We start from the raw sequence: 14,095 nt of genomic DNA on the forward strand, positions 1-14,095 counted from the left end.
ATTAACGGAGATGTTATGCATTTGGTGTACATATATAAATTTTGAATTTCCTGAACAAGATGCAAAATGTTAGTTCAGCGGTCCTGGACATTCAAAATGCATCCCAACATTCAAGGTTCTGGAATCCAAAAGCTGCACTGATATTGTAATGTCAAATGGACAAATTTCATTAAATTTGAACGAGTTAAAACGAGTCAAATCAATAAATAAATTTGTCAAATTCTGAATCGAATCGTGTGAATATTATAACTTTGACATTCATAAAACTCACATGTATAACATATAATAAATCATTTATTGTGGAGAAAGTTGGTAATATTCCTCTCTAGATAGAGTAATTGTTTTAAGGAAAGCTACCTCTTACCTTAAAGTTAAATTTGGTGGGATTAAACAAGTTTGTTGGATTCAATGAAAAATAAGAATCAATTTGCATTTCATACAATCACTTCAGGCTCTATTTAGGGATCGTTTGATAGAGTATATAAGAATAATATTAAATAGAGTGTATTGACAATACTTGCATTAGTAATGCTTATTTTGGTTATACTTGCATTAATTATACATCGAATATTTCTTATGCATTATTTGGTTTGGTGTAACTTACATAAATATATTATAATTAAAAAAAATTACCATTTATAGCAATAACATTTTTTTTTCACTTGATCACTTTTAATTCATTTATAATACAAGTTTAATACATATTACATAGAACAATTTATTTAAGATATAGTACAAGTTCTAGTGATGGATAATGCATTTATCACACATTTTAATACACTTTTCATGCATTGTACAAAAATATTTATTTAAAAAATATCCTCCACAACTATGGTGAAAAAGATACAGAAGGGGTTTTGAGGGGTAATTGTGTCTTTAAAATACTAATGCATGCATTAAATCCCTTTGCATTAGTAATACCTAGAAATTCATGCTATTAGTAATACAGTCTCGAATACACAATAGAGTGTATAACTAATGCAAGCATTAATAATACCTAACATGAAAAAATTCACCAAACAAGATATTACTTATACATAAAATTAATGCATACATTAATTTTGCTAATACACTCTATTAAACAACCCCTAGTTTTTTCTTCTTTCTTTTTTTGAGAAAAATAAAAGAGAGAAGAAGAAAAAGGGCAAGTGCTTTGGCCTTTCAAATTTGAGGGGTCCTATTATTATTTTATTTTTAGCAATAATTGATTATAGATTTTTCTTTAAAATAAAAATGTAGAGTATGATTTGTGAAAAAGGGTAAGTTTCAATACAAAAGGAAAGAATTATTGAGGGTCACACAATTATTTTATTTTTAGCAATAATTGATTACTAATAAATTTGCATCCAATTAGAATAGAAAATAGACTTTATAATACATATCCCAAAACCTTTTTTTTTTCTTTGATTAAATTATGGTGCAAAATGTTGTGATTTTGAGAATTGTACATGGTCATTGCGTTTGTTGATGGAGGGAGATATATCACAGTCCTAACAATTTTTTGCTCATTGATCTTTAATTCCAACTTTAAATTTGTATTAGTACTTTATGTTAAGCATAAATAAAATTCTGACATCACTATATGTGAATTTCTTTCAATATTTTTCTAACAGGATACGTACATTGTAAACAACTCAATAAACATGTTTAAAATATGGTATTTCCTTGTTCCGAGTAATAAAACGTACAAAATTAATTATTTGGAGAAGTAACTTAAACTTTTATTAAGATAGTAAAAGCCATTGATTTTTAGTCCATAATATGCCACATATCAGAGCTACAAAATTGAATTAAGAGTTCTTAGACGTTAAACCATACGTCAAAAATCTCTTTTGTTCACGTCAGTACACTATCTCCACTGGTAATGTTGTTTCTTCCACTCTCTCTTGAGCCTTCTTTGCCTAAATATACAACGAAGAAAACTCGTTAACTATAGATAGTAAAACTGGAAACTCTCAAGTAATCATTCATTGTATTGTGGGAGTTGCTTACTTCTGCTTCCCAGTTGGTGCGTATGGTAATGAAAAGAAGAGACAACACTTGTACTAGAAGTGCACAGATAATACCCAACCATAATCCCTGTTTGTAATTCGAAATAAAAGGTAGTAAAGATTAATCAAATTGAAGTAGTAAAGAAAAGTTATACATGAAAGAGGTAGCGTAAACGTTGAGTTGTTTACCTTCCCACCAATGCGAAGATAAAAGGCCAACAAGACAGCACAAGGTATTCCCACCAAATAATAGGATCCAAGGTTAATGATTGCCCCAATTTTCTGCCATCCAAATCCTCTTACAGCACCTGGATGGGAAATGTAACAATATAGTTTCAAAATATCATGTATATGGACGTAGCAAAATCTGTTGCCACCATATGAAATGCAAACCTGAGAGAACACATTGAAGGCCATCCAAGAAATTTGATGTTGCAAGAAGTGGCATCATGATGGCTATGTATCTAACAACTTCAGTTTCGTTGCTGTATGCATATCCCCATACTTTACGTATTAATATCATGACCAATCCTAACACAAGCCCCTCCATAACAGCCACAGTTAAGACAACGTACAGCGCCAAACGTGCAAGTTGAGGATGAGCTGCTCCTAGTTCATTTGAGACCCGTGTACTGCGTTGCACAATAGTATGATTTAAGAAACAGAAACAGAACTGAAAAATGCATTTCCCATCTTTTTCAGATAACTTGGTTAATCTTTTAATCTTCATAATTAGCAGAGGTATGCCAAGTAAATCACTGCTGCTAATCTTTTGCGAGGTTGCACTTCATAATTAACACAAACTGATGTGAAATAATACATTTTTTGATGACTAACCTCACAGCACCACTCAGCCCAAAAGGGATCATCCAAACTGTTGCAGCTGTATTAAGACTAAGAACCAATGAAGCAATTCAGTAAGGCTTGAAAATGGAAAAATCAGCTTGATAAACCAGTGGGAAGATGCTGTGCTAAATGAGAGGTGCATAGTACTAACCAGATTGAGAGCACTGAGGTTTCCAGCTGTGGATTTGGAAGTAGGCCAGAAAGCAGAACCATTAGCTCAAACGACCACATTTCTAAGCTGTTGACAATCATCAAAGTAGACAGGTTAAAATCAATAAACAAATCAAGTATGATTCAGCGACATGAGATATGGGATATTTTCATGCTACTTGTAGAAAAATCAAGAAATGCAGACTGACCAAACCATGATGGCCGAGGGAACCGCAAGTTTAATGAAAGTAAGCATATCCTTCAGAGCTTCTTTCGACAGTCCTGTCCAAGTTTTCACACATGAAGGAGAAAACTTGATATAAATAGCCAAAAACAAGAAGTTAAGCCAGTAAGAGATTGAATTTGCTAGAGCAGCTCCCTTGACACCAAGTCCAGTCTTGAAGACCAAAACCCAACAGACAACTATGTGGATTAAGGTTGTAACTCCAGCACATAACACCATAGGGATGACAATACTTTGTGTTTGTAAGAATCTCACAACACATTGGAGCAAGCCGTAAGCGAAAACACCAGGGATAAAATACAAGGCATAATGACCAGCTTCGTCAGATATACTAGGATCTTGGCCTAAAAACTTGAGAATATGGCCAGTGTTTGCCCAAATGACTGCAAGAGGTATGCTTACAAGTGAAAGTATAATCATAGCTCTCTGCATGTGAATGCCAAGCATATGATACTGTTTTGCTCCATAAGACTGTCCACAAAATGTGTCCAATGCACTTGACATCCCCATCTATTTAGAAACAGAGAAGAAAAAATTCCATTAGAAGGCTACCTAAGCTATACTAGATTACTAACAGCAAAGTAAAAGATTGTTTTAACTTTTAAGAAAATGTAAATCAGGTCAAGTATAATTAGCAAGCTTCTGAAAATGAGGCGCATATAACAACTTGTGCAAATCCATCTCCGCAATGGGAGAGTAAAGTAAAAAGGCATTGTTCAAGTTTATATGGTACGTGCCCTTATGGGGCTCCATGTGGCGTAGCTCGAAAAACAAATTCATTCCGGCCTAAGCCTAATAGAGATAAGAGCGTATGCATCACAGCACTGAATCAAGTGCTTCTTTTACTAAATGGGTAAACTAGGGCATTTAAAAGTGGACAAAATAAGCAACAACTAAGTTGGATCATCGTGAAATTATAATAGAGTAGTAACTAACGAAGATGGGTTTCTTCAAAAACAGATCTTTTTGAGTTAAGCAAGTAGAAAAAAAGCAAAGGAAGGTGAAGAACTACTGACCAATAGACTGATACCAGTAACAGAAGTGAAGGAGTTAGCCATGGAAGCACCAGAAAGGGGCAATTCTCCAAGATGACCCACAAACATAATGGCTATAAGCTGTAAAGAAAACTGCAAAAGGTTAACGCTCACTAAAGGTCCTGCTAGCCATACTTGTCTCTTCACTTCCTCAACAATCTCTTCCTTGCTAAAACCACCACCATTTTTTCTTTCTCCATCGAGAATACTCTGTTTTTCTCGGTCATCTATCAATGGAGTCTTTACAGAGGATGATTTTCCATATTCAGCTTCCATTTTTGGTCTCCTCTGTATTTAGGACCTCCTTTCAGTCTTATGGTTGTTTGGCAGAGTACAAGAAGAAGAATAGGAGTAGGTTAATAAATGCTGACATTTGTATATATATATATATATAACGTACGGTAAATTACAAATCAAAAAATTTATTTTTGGAAAGTATAGTATAATATCCTGTCGTAAGCCGTGTTTTAGGCGTTTGAATACAATATTAATTTTATCGAATGGCACAATATCAACTATAGCAGCCTCCTGTTATCATCATCAAAATCGTGATGGAATAAGTGGTTTAGAATTTGAGAATTATTAAAATATGAAAAAATATATACTAAAAAGAAAAATATATTACTTATTATTTTATAAATTGATATAGAAAACATGGTAGGGACACTTGTTTTCTTGATGAGTTTTTTTTTTTTTTGTGTAGATTGAAATTAATTAAAATTTAAAACTGTTATTTACATGAGGAAAACTATGTGAATAGCACGAATAAGATATTTCGATGTCATCGTTTAAATTTTGAAGTCATCAAGAAAATTCGTAGGAAAATGCGATATCCATACCAGAAAACGGAAGCATGCTTCTCATGGTTGCCAAAATGACACATTGTAGAGATTCACTAATAATACATTTTTCTGATAACAATCCAACAATCGCCGATAGGTAGATTCATCCTAAATCTTCATAAATCAATTGATCCATTTTGTCTTCTTAATAAAAATAAAATAAATTATTGAAGCTCAACAAAATTCAATAATAATATTTTAAATTTTTTTTTGATCAAATCAATCCAAATTGTTAAGAATTGATAATATAAGTTAAATAAAATATTACTCATCAATACCAACAGCAAGGATATGATTAAGGATGGAGAAATTTCGACGAAAATATTTTTTAAATAATTATTTTTAGATAGATTAAAGCTTAAATATCGGTTTTCAAAAAGCTATTAAGATAAATTATAACAATAATAACATATTTAATATAATTTTATAAATCAATAATTTTTCGATTCAAAAAAAATAAATAAAAGTTAAGCATATTTAGAAGGAAAAATACATTATAGCACATAAATTCCTTCAGTATATCATTCCCCAAAAAACATCAAGGTTCATTTATTCCTTGTCGCACAAGTTTCAGATTACTTTTGAGATAATAATTAGCAGATTTGAATGTCTAGAAGACAGTGACATTGGATTAACAATAATTAATGTAAACAAATACAAGTATTAAACCTAAGGGTAATTGTGACCTTTTCAAAAAAAACTTTTACATATATAAAGTACTCATTTTGTCCCAAACTTTTTTTAAATAAAATTTAAAAAAGAATGACACATTTTTCTATTAAGTAACAATTTTAACTATAAATCACAAATTTTTATCATTCATTTTGAGTCACAAGTTTTATAAGTCTTTTTTCTTTTTTTTATTGAACTCCGTATCGAGTCAAACTTTCTCATATAAAATAAATTTATTTAGTTCGATTCGATTAATTGATGACCGACTTATGATTTTAGTTTTGCCCTGTTTTAGCTTATAAATATTTTTTATGTTTTCAAATACATAAACAAATGAAAAAGATTGATAACTCAGTTTAATCAGCTTATAAATCAAATCAATTTTCTTCTTATATAGCTCACAAATTTCTCCTTTTTTTCACTTAGAGTTTTCTACTGTAAATCTTATGCTAGGGTTGGACATAAACACCAAAAAATCGAAATATCAAATCGAACCAATTCTTTTTGATAGTTTGGTTTTTGATTTGATATTCGGTATACATTTTTGTATTTTTTGATATTTCAGTTTGATTTTTGGTATGTAATTTTGTGTCATTCGATATTTCGATTTACCGAAATATATTATATTATAATAAGTATTTATATTATATCAATTAATTATTAATGTTAAATAATAAATATTATAGTTTAAAATAAAAAATTAAAAAGTAAAAGACATTTCTTTAATGTAGCTATTTTTAGCCCATGAAGCTGAAAAATCAAACAAAAAAATTTATGAATTTTTAAATTTTAAAAAGCCCACTAAACAGACCCATTAAAAAATCGAAATAACAAAATCAAACCAAAATAATATAAACCAAATCGAAATAATTCAATTCGATATTTAATACACGTTGTACAAAAACTAAAAAAAAAATAAAACCAAATTGAATCAAATTACCAAATGTCCACGCCTATCTTATGCGATAGAAATATACACTCTGTAGACTTCTCTTTTACTTGTGCCTCTATAAAGTCTCAAACACGCAGCCAATAAGCGAGGAAAAACGTGGAAGCTTATGGTCAAGAAAGTATGGCGGCTCATACTCTGTTCTCCACGTAAATCTCAAGGGGAATTAAATATAAAACGAAAAAAAGACGCTACCAACGTTTTCTTTTTACTTTTGGGAGTTTGTTTTTGGAGTATATGATTTCAGGGAATATTTGAATTTTGAATGTCTTGATTTGATAAATTAAACATAGAAATATTTTTTTATAAAGAAAAGAATAATTATTAGACAAAATGAGAAAAAAGAAATATTTTATCTTAGGAAATGCCGTCGGCTAAATAAGAAGACAAATGTTCCTGTACACATAAGACATGATTCATATGTTTGTTTGGAACATACATGTGAATTTCCACACTCAATATTCAAGTTCTATTTTTTTTCCCTCTACCATATATTTCAGATAGAAAAAAGAGAACCGTCCTCTTTTTATATATATTAAGATAATCATGAGTCAACAATTTCGATATCTAGGTCGATTACGACTTTGGAATAACAATAATAATTAATATAAATTATGAACTTTATACTTTTTACATTTTTATAATCCTCGTACCTTCAATGTGTTCCTTGTGCCACAAATCAAACAACATGTTTTTCAAACCTATTGTAGAAGCTTCTGAAAACAGACCAATCCAGTAAAGTGAAGTTGTAGATCATCACACTATAAAAAAAAATAATTTTTAGCGGCATTAAATATTGACACTAATAAAGAATGTTAAAGTCTTTACCGGTATTAGTTAAATTTCATTAGAACTAATGTCGCTAAAAACATTAAAAACATACACAAAGAGTGACAATTATCGCTAAAAATACATATGTAGCGATAATTAAGAATTAAATACCGTCAATGTTCATTTTTATTATAGTCTTTGTTACCTCAACAAATTAACCACAACTACAGCAACTATTACTACCCCTGTTCCAAAAAAAAATTGGGACCGTTATGTCAATCGTTATTGAGATGCTACTCCAAATATCCATTTGGTCACAGATTTCCCAAATAATATTTGAAAAAAAGCTTGGCAAATAGTGTTTGTCCATATACTTTGTTATTATTTGACAAATATCCCATATTCCCAAATACAAAAAAACTAGTATTAGAGCCAAATCTCATTATTGGAATCTTTTAAAAATTGAACTTTTACCTCAAACTTTTATCATTACAAAAACATCCTCTATAGTTGTTGCTTACATAGTAATACATAATTTTTTAGGTTAGATCAAAGTAGTGATGAGATATTTGGTGAATGTTAAATGATGATGATTACTAATAAAAATGATGAACAATTGACTCAAGATAACAAAGTTATGTGTTTTGTCTACTTCACGATGTATGAAATGATGTTTGTTGCACTCACTCCAAATTACCACATTACTCTAGTGTCATAAATACTATTTGTTATTGTTGTAACAAAGATCCAATTGACTTGTAATACAAACTTATGACTAGTTTTGATATTTTAACACTTAGGGTATAAATCATATTTTTCTAAAGTGAAATATATTTCTCAAATATTATGGCCAAACACATACATGGTCAAATTTTCACCCAAATAATATTTGTCAAGAATATTTGAAAATCTACGAATAAACGCTAGCTAACTCATCTGGTATGAATATTATGCAAATACATATAAAATGATGTTTTCTATGCGATACACGGCGACCAATGCAATTGTATTTCAAAAGGATTAAGCAAAGGTCCAATTATTGGTATTTTTGGTGCATATATAAGATCGACTAGCATGTAAAATGGATCTATCCTCTACCGAACTCAAAATAGATTCATACAGCACAGCATTAAATAACATGCACCATGATCAGATGGAAATATAAAACTATAACGGATACCAGAACCAATAGCACAGAAGGCAGAGACTAAACTGGTGAACGTTTGCGCATATATAGCAGATCACATCAACTTAGCTCCAGGTTAATGCTGCAAAGGACCAAAAATTGTGTCTGCTGTCATCTAAGTTCAACTGACCTTTCCTCTGAACATTGTACAAAAAATAATAAATGTCATGCAAAATGATCAAGTCTCAAAGTACACCTAAAAAGCAAGTATTATTGAAAAGAACTTCAACAAAAACAATGTTTGATCACTTAAATCCAAAGTTCAACGACATACCCATAAGTGGAGTTTAGGAATGGTAGAGTGTACAGGGGCCTTGACCTTACCCCTGCCTCGTGGAGGTAGAGATGTTGTTTTCTAAAGACAGAAGTTGGCAAGTGACAGATAAACTCACTTACAACAGATATTAACACTGAAAAGATAACAGGAAATTCACCTTTTCAGTTATCATGTTGTTCACGCATTATTAGCAACAGTAGGAAGGGTGGTAACTTTCCCCACAGCAACAGTTTTCCCTGCACATAGTGGCAGTCATTGTGAATTTATGATCCCCTTTGCAAGGTAGTGTGTAAATTAAAGTATGACAAGCTTACAAGGCGAAATGGTTCTTTTTTCCTTCACTGCGAAGAGTGAACCGCCCAAGTGGTGGAAAATCAGAGAACTTCTCGATACAAATCAGATTATTCACCTGGCATGATTATTTCGGAAGATCAAGACCTGGCACACTATACAACAGAATGGAAAAGGCAGAAATGAAAGAGTAAAAGCGGTTAGTACTATTCCATATGTAAAGCATCACTGATTTTATCTTTACGTTGAGGCTAGGCACATATTTTGGAAAGCATAAATATTTAAAGCTAGTGAAAATAAAGGTAAATTACAATAGTAGAAATACTAAAGTGACCGGTTTCATTATTGTGTAAACATCAACTACTTTGCTCTCCCCTGTAGATAATTCCAAATGTCCATATTACTCGAGTAGACAAGTAACCTGAACACGACATAGAACGATTGCTCCGTTCTTCACAAACAAAGGTTTTTTCTTCATGGACTTCTTTTTCTTGATATCAATCTGCTGCATCAGTTCAACAATCTCGCATTCCTCAACAATAACATGAATATGCAACACAGCCTTGTAGCCAGCAGTAAAAATAGCCTGAGAGAGCACACAATGTTTATTTAATCACAGATGTATGAATGCACTTGCGCATTCTGAAGCTAATTAGAGTGAATGAAAGGCTAGGTTTACGTTTGACCCATACATTGAACAACAGCTCCAAGATCTGTAACTCTGCAACAAACTCAGTAACTGCAGGTATGGGCTTTGCTGCAAGTGTAAAATTTATTAGTTATCAATCTAAGCTTGAAAAAACAATCTATTACGAAGTTGGAGATTCATGCATGTGTACAGTACCTATGAATATCCTCTTTACAGTACATGAATATCTGGATTAATTTCACTAAATCAGTATTATATCTCCAATCTTATTATAATTGATTCTCAAACCAGATTATTTACTAAATAAGTGTGGTACCTCAAAAGACCATCAGTAATTTTCCTCAAATCAAGTACTGTAACTGCATGACTTCTATTTACTCAACAAAAAATTATTCAAGGCAAATGAAAGAAATTATTCTGTAATTAGCAAAGAATGTCTCATTAGATCATTTTATGTACGACTTCCCAACAGTTCCTCATATGTTGGACCAGAATAAATCAAAAGCAAAATATGAGTCTCGTATATGTGATTAATCAAAACCTTGCTAACAGGAGATGTCTTTTTCCATTAGCTCACTACATTAGCTTTTTGTTCATTTGCCTCGTTCACTAGAGTATTATTTTTGTCCTGATCTTATATTGGTAGAATCAGCTCATTTGTATTTCATTTGTAACATCTACTGTAAAAGACCAAAATCTAGGACTCACTTTGGGGGACATCATTGTCTAAGAATCAACTTAAGAAGAAACTAAGATTTTTTTCACCAAGTTAAAGACTAATGAATATTAAAAGACCATCCCATCATTTAAAAACAAATACGCTGACACTAAAGAAAATCACTTTCTTTCGTCTTATTTGTACCCTTCACGTCATCTAAACAGAAACTGTCAGACGAACTGCAACATATACACAACATAGGTTCCACATATAACTTTATTGTTTACTCTTTGTCCAGTTCTGTTAGAATGAATGGTCATCTTAAATTCACTAGGAGATATTATTCAGTAAGCCAGCCACACTGTTCCACAGGAAGTTCTTCCTCGAGCTCTCGGCTGACAGAAAGGTTAAGGGTGTCCGCTATGAAGAGAAAATATTTTGCTAGAGATATTTTTGGTGTTCTGCAAGTGAGCAGAAAATATCCATGCATTTTATACATAATTTAGGCAAACAATAAGGCAGATGCGGTCGAGTGAGGGTCAGAGGGGACAGGGTTTGGTGGAGGGTTAGGAGAGGGAGGAGGTGGTAGAGTAGTGATAGGGGTGTTGGGGGTGCGGAGGAGACAATCGACATGGTATGCCACTAATAAAACTTGTTTTACATACTTCCATTGGAGAAATCATTTTTCCTAATTTTAAGTAACTTGTTTTCTACAGAAAATATTTACAAAACATTTTGACTGACCAAACATGGAAAAATTGAAAAACATATGTTTTCCTCCATAGCAACACACCCCAAATGCAACACTTTTCTCCTTCCAAGGATTCTGTTATCGTATATGAGACATTCCATGTTTGTGAGAGGATAGTGTTCCCTTAAATAGGTAACTGGTTAGCAATATAAAACCTAATCTCAAACATATATTACACAGAACAAAGAGTGTGAATTCCATGTTATGGATAATATTAAGAAAACATAACACTGCACAAGACAAAACCAGACAAAATGTCCTCTTCCTCGATTTATAACCTAACTCGTACATTTTCCCCGGATCTGTGTATCTAACTCTATCTTCATCAAAGAATAGAGCAGGTACTTTCACAACAGCCTGTAGATAAACTTATGTGTGAAAATTCCTCCAAGTATTCAATATCACATAGCTGAATACAGTTAAAGTGGAAAAGCTCCAAAAGAAGATGACCTTATTTGGCATCATCAACAAACTATCATCTTCACAAATGCTCCCAGATTCTGTTTTACCCATAACAACAGTTCCCGGGTCTTTAAATTTGTCGATAATAGGAATTCTGCAAGAAAGGGAGATTCAACACTCATACAACTGCTAACAAGGGGGATACGGAGGACAAAAATCAGAAGGTTCTGCTCACTATCCAGTTAAGAAAATATGGAAGATGAGGCACAAAAAGTAGACGAGCCCTCTCACAAGAATGACCATATTCATACATAAATACACATATATAATAATATGTCTCATTTAGGACGAATGATACAATATCTTAACCAATTTCATCAATAACTAGAGTGCTGAAAGTTGGAAGTACAGAGGGAGAAAACAGAGACATGAAGATGCCAGCAGATCAGCAAAACTGAAGTACCTTAGTGGACCTTCAGGATCTTGCAGAGGAACTTCTACCGCATCAAAAGCTTCAAAAAGGCATGGACCATCCCACCATTCGCATATTCCTTCCTCCACCCAAGTTTTCATATTTGAACCTAGGAGACCAGAGATTGGCAGGAACTGAACATCTGCAACTCAGGTACAAAATTTTCAGAACCAAGTGCAGAAATTAAACATCTGTGAACACATGGAATTTTAAACAAAGTAAAGAAACAGATTGAAATACAATTGAATGATGGGAAATAAGATTCCACAATCAGCATTCTCCTTTGATTATACCAAAAGGTGGTTTTCTATAAGGTATCATACAAAAAAGAGGTATTGTTTCTGTAATGCTCATAACACAAGTGGCAGCATGAGAAACACTCTTTCCTTAGGTATGTCGAGGACTTCTAAAAAATCATTTTATGTTTACTTCAATGGCCAGATTGACAACAAATAATTTGATGTTCAACATGAAATTGAAAATTTCCCATGATTTATGGGAGAAATGGATTGGGAAACAAGTTTTAGTGTTCTGAATTGGTTATACACTAGAAGCAAGATAATTTTTGACATAGATCAGCTTTTCACCTTTAAACTCTAATGAGAGGGTACAAAATCGTAAAAGGCCAGGTCATTTTACTGGCTACTATAGCAAATAGATTTTCTAAGATGTTTCATTTTGGATTATAGGTTGCATAGATCATTAAAATACAAGAACTTCAGCCAACAATGACGTAATTTATGAGTAGATAATCCTCTTTACCTTTCTTTACATTGTATTGAGATGATTTTAAGAATGGTATCATTTTTCATTGGATCTCTTCATACCTTCAAAAGACAAATTTTAGAAATATTACCTAGAACAATTAATATTTCAAATGGCTGACAGAAACATAGATGGAAGAAGACCTTTCTTTAGACCAGACGACAGTAGGATCATCCATCTTATTTACAACAAGAAGGAGCTTAGAAACTCCTAGCGTCGTTGCAAGTTGAACATCTTCACGTGTTTGTCCACCTCTTTCATATCCAGTTTCGAGTTCATTCTTTCTAGCGGATATAACCTTCAGAATAGCCAAATCAAAGATCTGTGTACACTTCCGAAACCCATAGATAGAATTCATAAACTCCCATGGAGTTCAATGGCAAAAGGTAACCATTCATACCAATACACCTATGTTGGCTTGAGATGTTCCACTAATCATATTCGGGGTGTAACTCTTCTGACCCTGGTAATAAGGAAAAAAAAAATCAAAAACCGTAATGTAAGCTGACAGATGACATGTTACACAATTGTCTCACACATAATTGAAGTGGATACTTATTTTTACAGTTGCATTAATCATCATACTTGAGTCCTCAAATTACGAGCAGTAAACTGAAACGATGTCTCTCTTTAAAGGAACTGCCTCATTCATGTAAAAATAATGTGCTAAACTTCTCTCCTTCAAATCAAGCAGCAAATTTATTGGCATCCAAGGCTCAAAATCACAAAATTAGTAAACCTAAATGGAAGAAGATTTAACCGCCTTGTGACAAGAAACTGGAGTGAGTTCATGAGATACGATAGAAGACAGGCATCAAGCCTCATTTCATTTGAAAGATCAGAAAGACATGCATAAATGATCACATTAAATTTGATTTATCAGTATTAAACGCTGTTCATAAATGTATGTCCTAGCTCCTTACTGTAATTTCTCTTTCTTTCCGGAAGTCCAGATGAAAGAACCAAGCATGCAGAGAATTAATCTGTGCAAGAAGGCGAAAGAAATTTTCACAGAAAAGGCTCTTTCATAAGCACCTAGAAATTTAATGAAGTTATGCACTAACCCAGTGCATCAGGAATAATAACAGGTTGTGTAATTTCCGTGTTGTGCCTAGCATTCCCTCAACATCATGTTCAATAACCAT

General features: G+C 32.5%; 2 protein-coding genes across 2 annotated transcripts; both read right to left on the reverse strand.

The window, feature by feature from the left end:
* Nucleotides 1–1,696: 1,696 nt before the first annotated feature.
* LOC101268373 (protein DETOXIFICATION 16) lies at nucleotides 1,697–4,772 on the reverse strand. The gene is made up of 8 exons (XM_004235719.5): nucleotides 4,248–4,772; nucleotides 3,197–3,741; nucleotides 2,989–3,075; nucleotides 2,829–2,885; nucleotides 2,385–2,623; nucleotides 2,181–2,299; nucleotides 1,993–2,079; nucleotides 1,697–1,901 (listed from the first exon to the last, which is right to left on the reverse strand). The coding sequence occupies exons 1-8, from the start codon at nucleotides 4,539–4,541 to the stop codon at nucleotides 1,842–1,844; spliced, it is 1,488 nt and encodes a 495-aa protein (XP_004235767.1). The 5' UTR covers nucleotides 4,542–4,772; the 3' UTR covers nucleotides 1,697–1,841.
* A 3,797-nt stretch (nucleotides 4,773–8,569) lies between these two features.
* Nucleotides 8,570–14,095, reverse strand: LOC101268089 (uncharacterized). The gene is given in 17 exon segments (XM_069296030.1): nucleotides 8,570–8,822; nucleotides 8,960–9,198; nucleotides 9,277–9,371; nucleotides 9,675–9,839; nucleotides 9,946–10,010; nucleotides 10,098–10,129; nucleotides 10,219–10,272; nucleotides 10,923–11,021; nucleotides 11,536–11,605; nucleotides 11,608–11,668; nucleotides 11,762–11,867; nucleotides 12,177–12,327; nucleotides 12,948–13,012; nucleotides 13,094–13,248; nucleotides 13,351–13,413; nucleotides 13,874–13,933; nucleotides 14,015–14,095. Coding segments are annotated over 16 exon segments (1,371 nt in total). The 3' UTR covers nucleotides 8,570–8,822; nucleotides 8,960–9,149.

This window comes from Solanum lycopersicum, chromosome 3 (assembly GCF_036512215.1).
Source record: "Solanum lycopersicum chromosome 3, SLM_r2.1".
Taxonomy (NCBI): Eukaryota; Viridiplantae; Streptophyta; class Magnoliopsida; order Solanales; family Solanaceae; genus Solanum; species Solanum lycopersicum.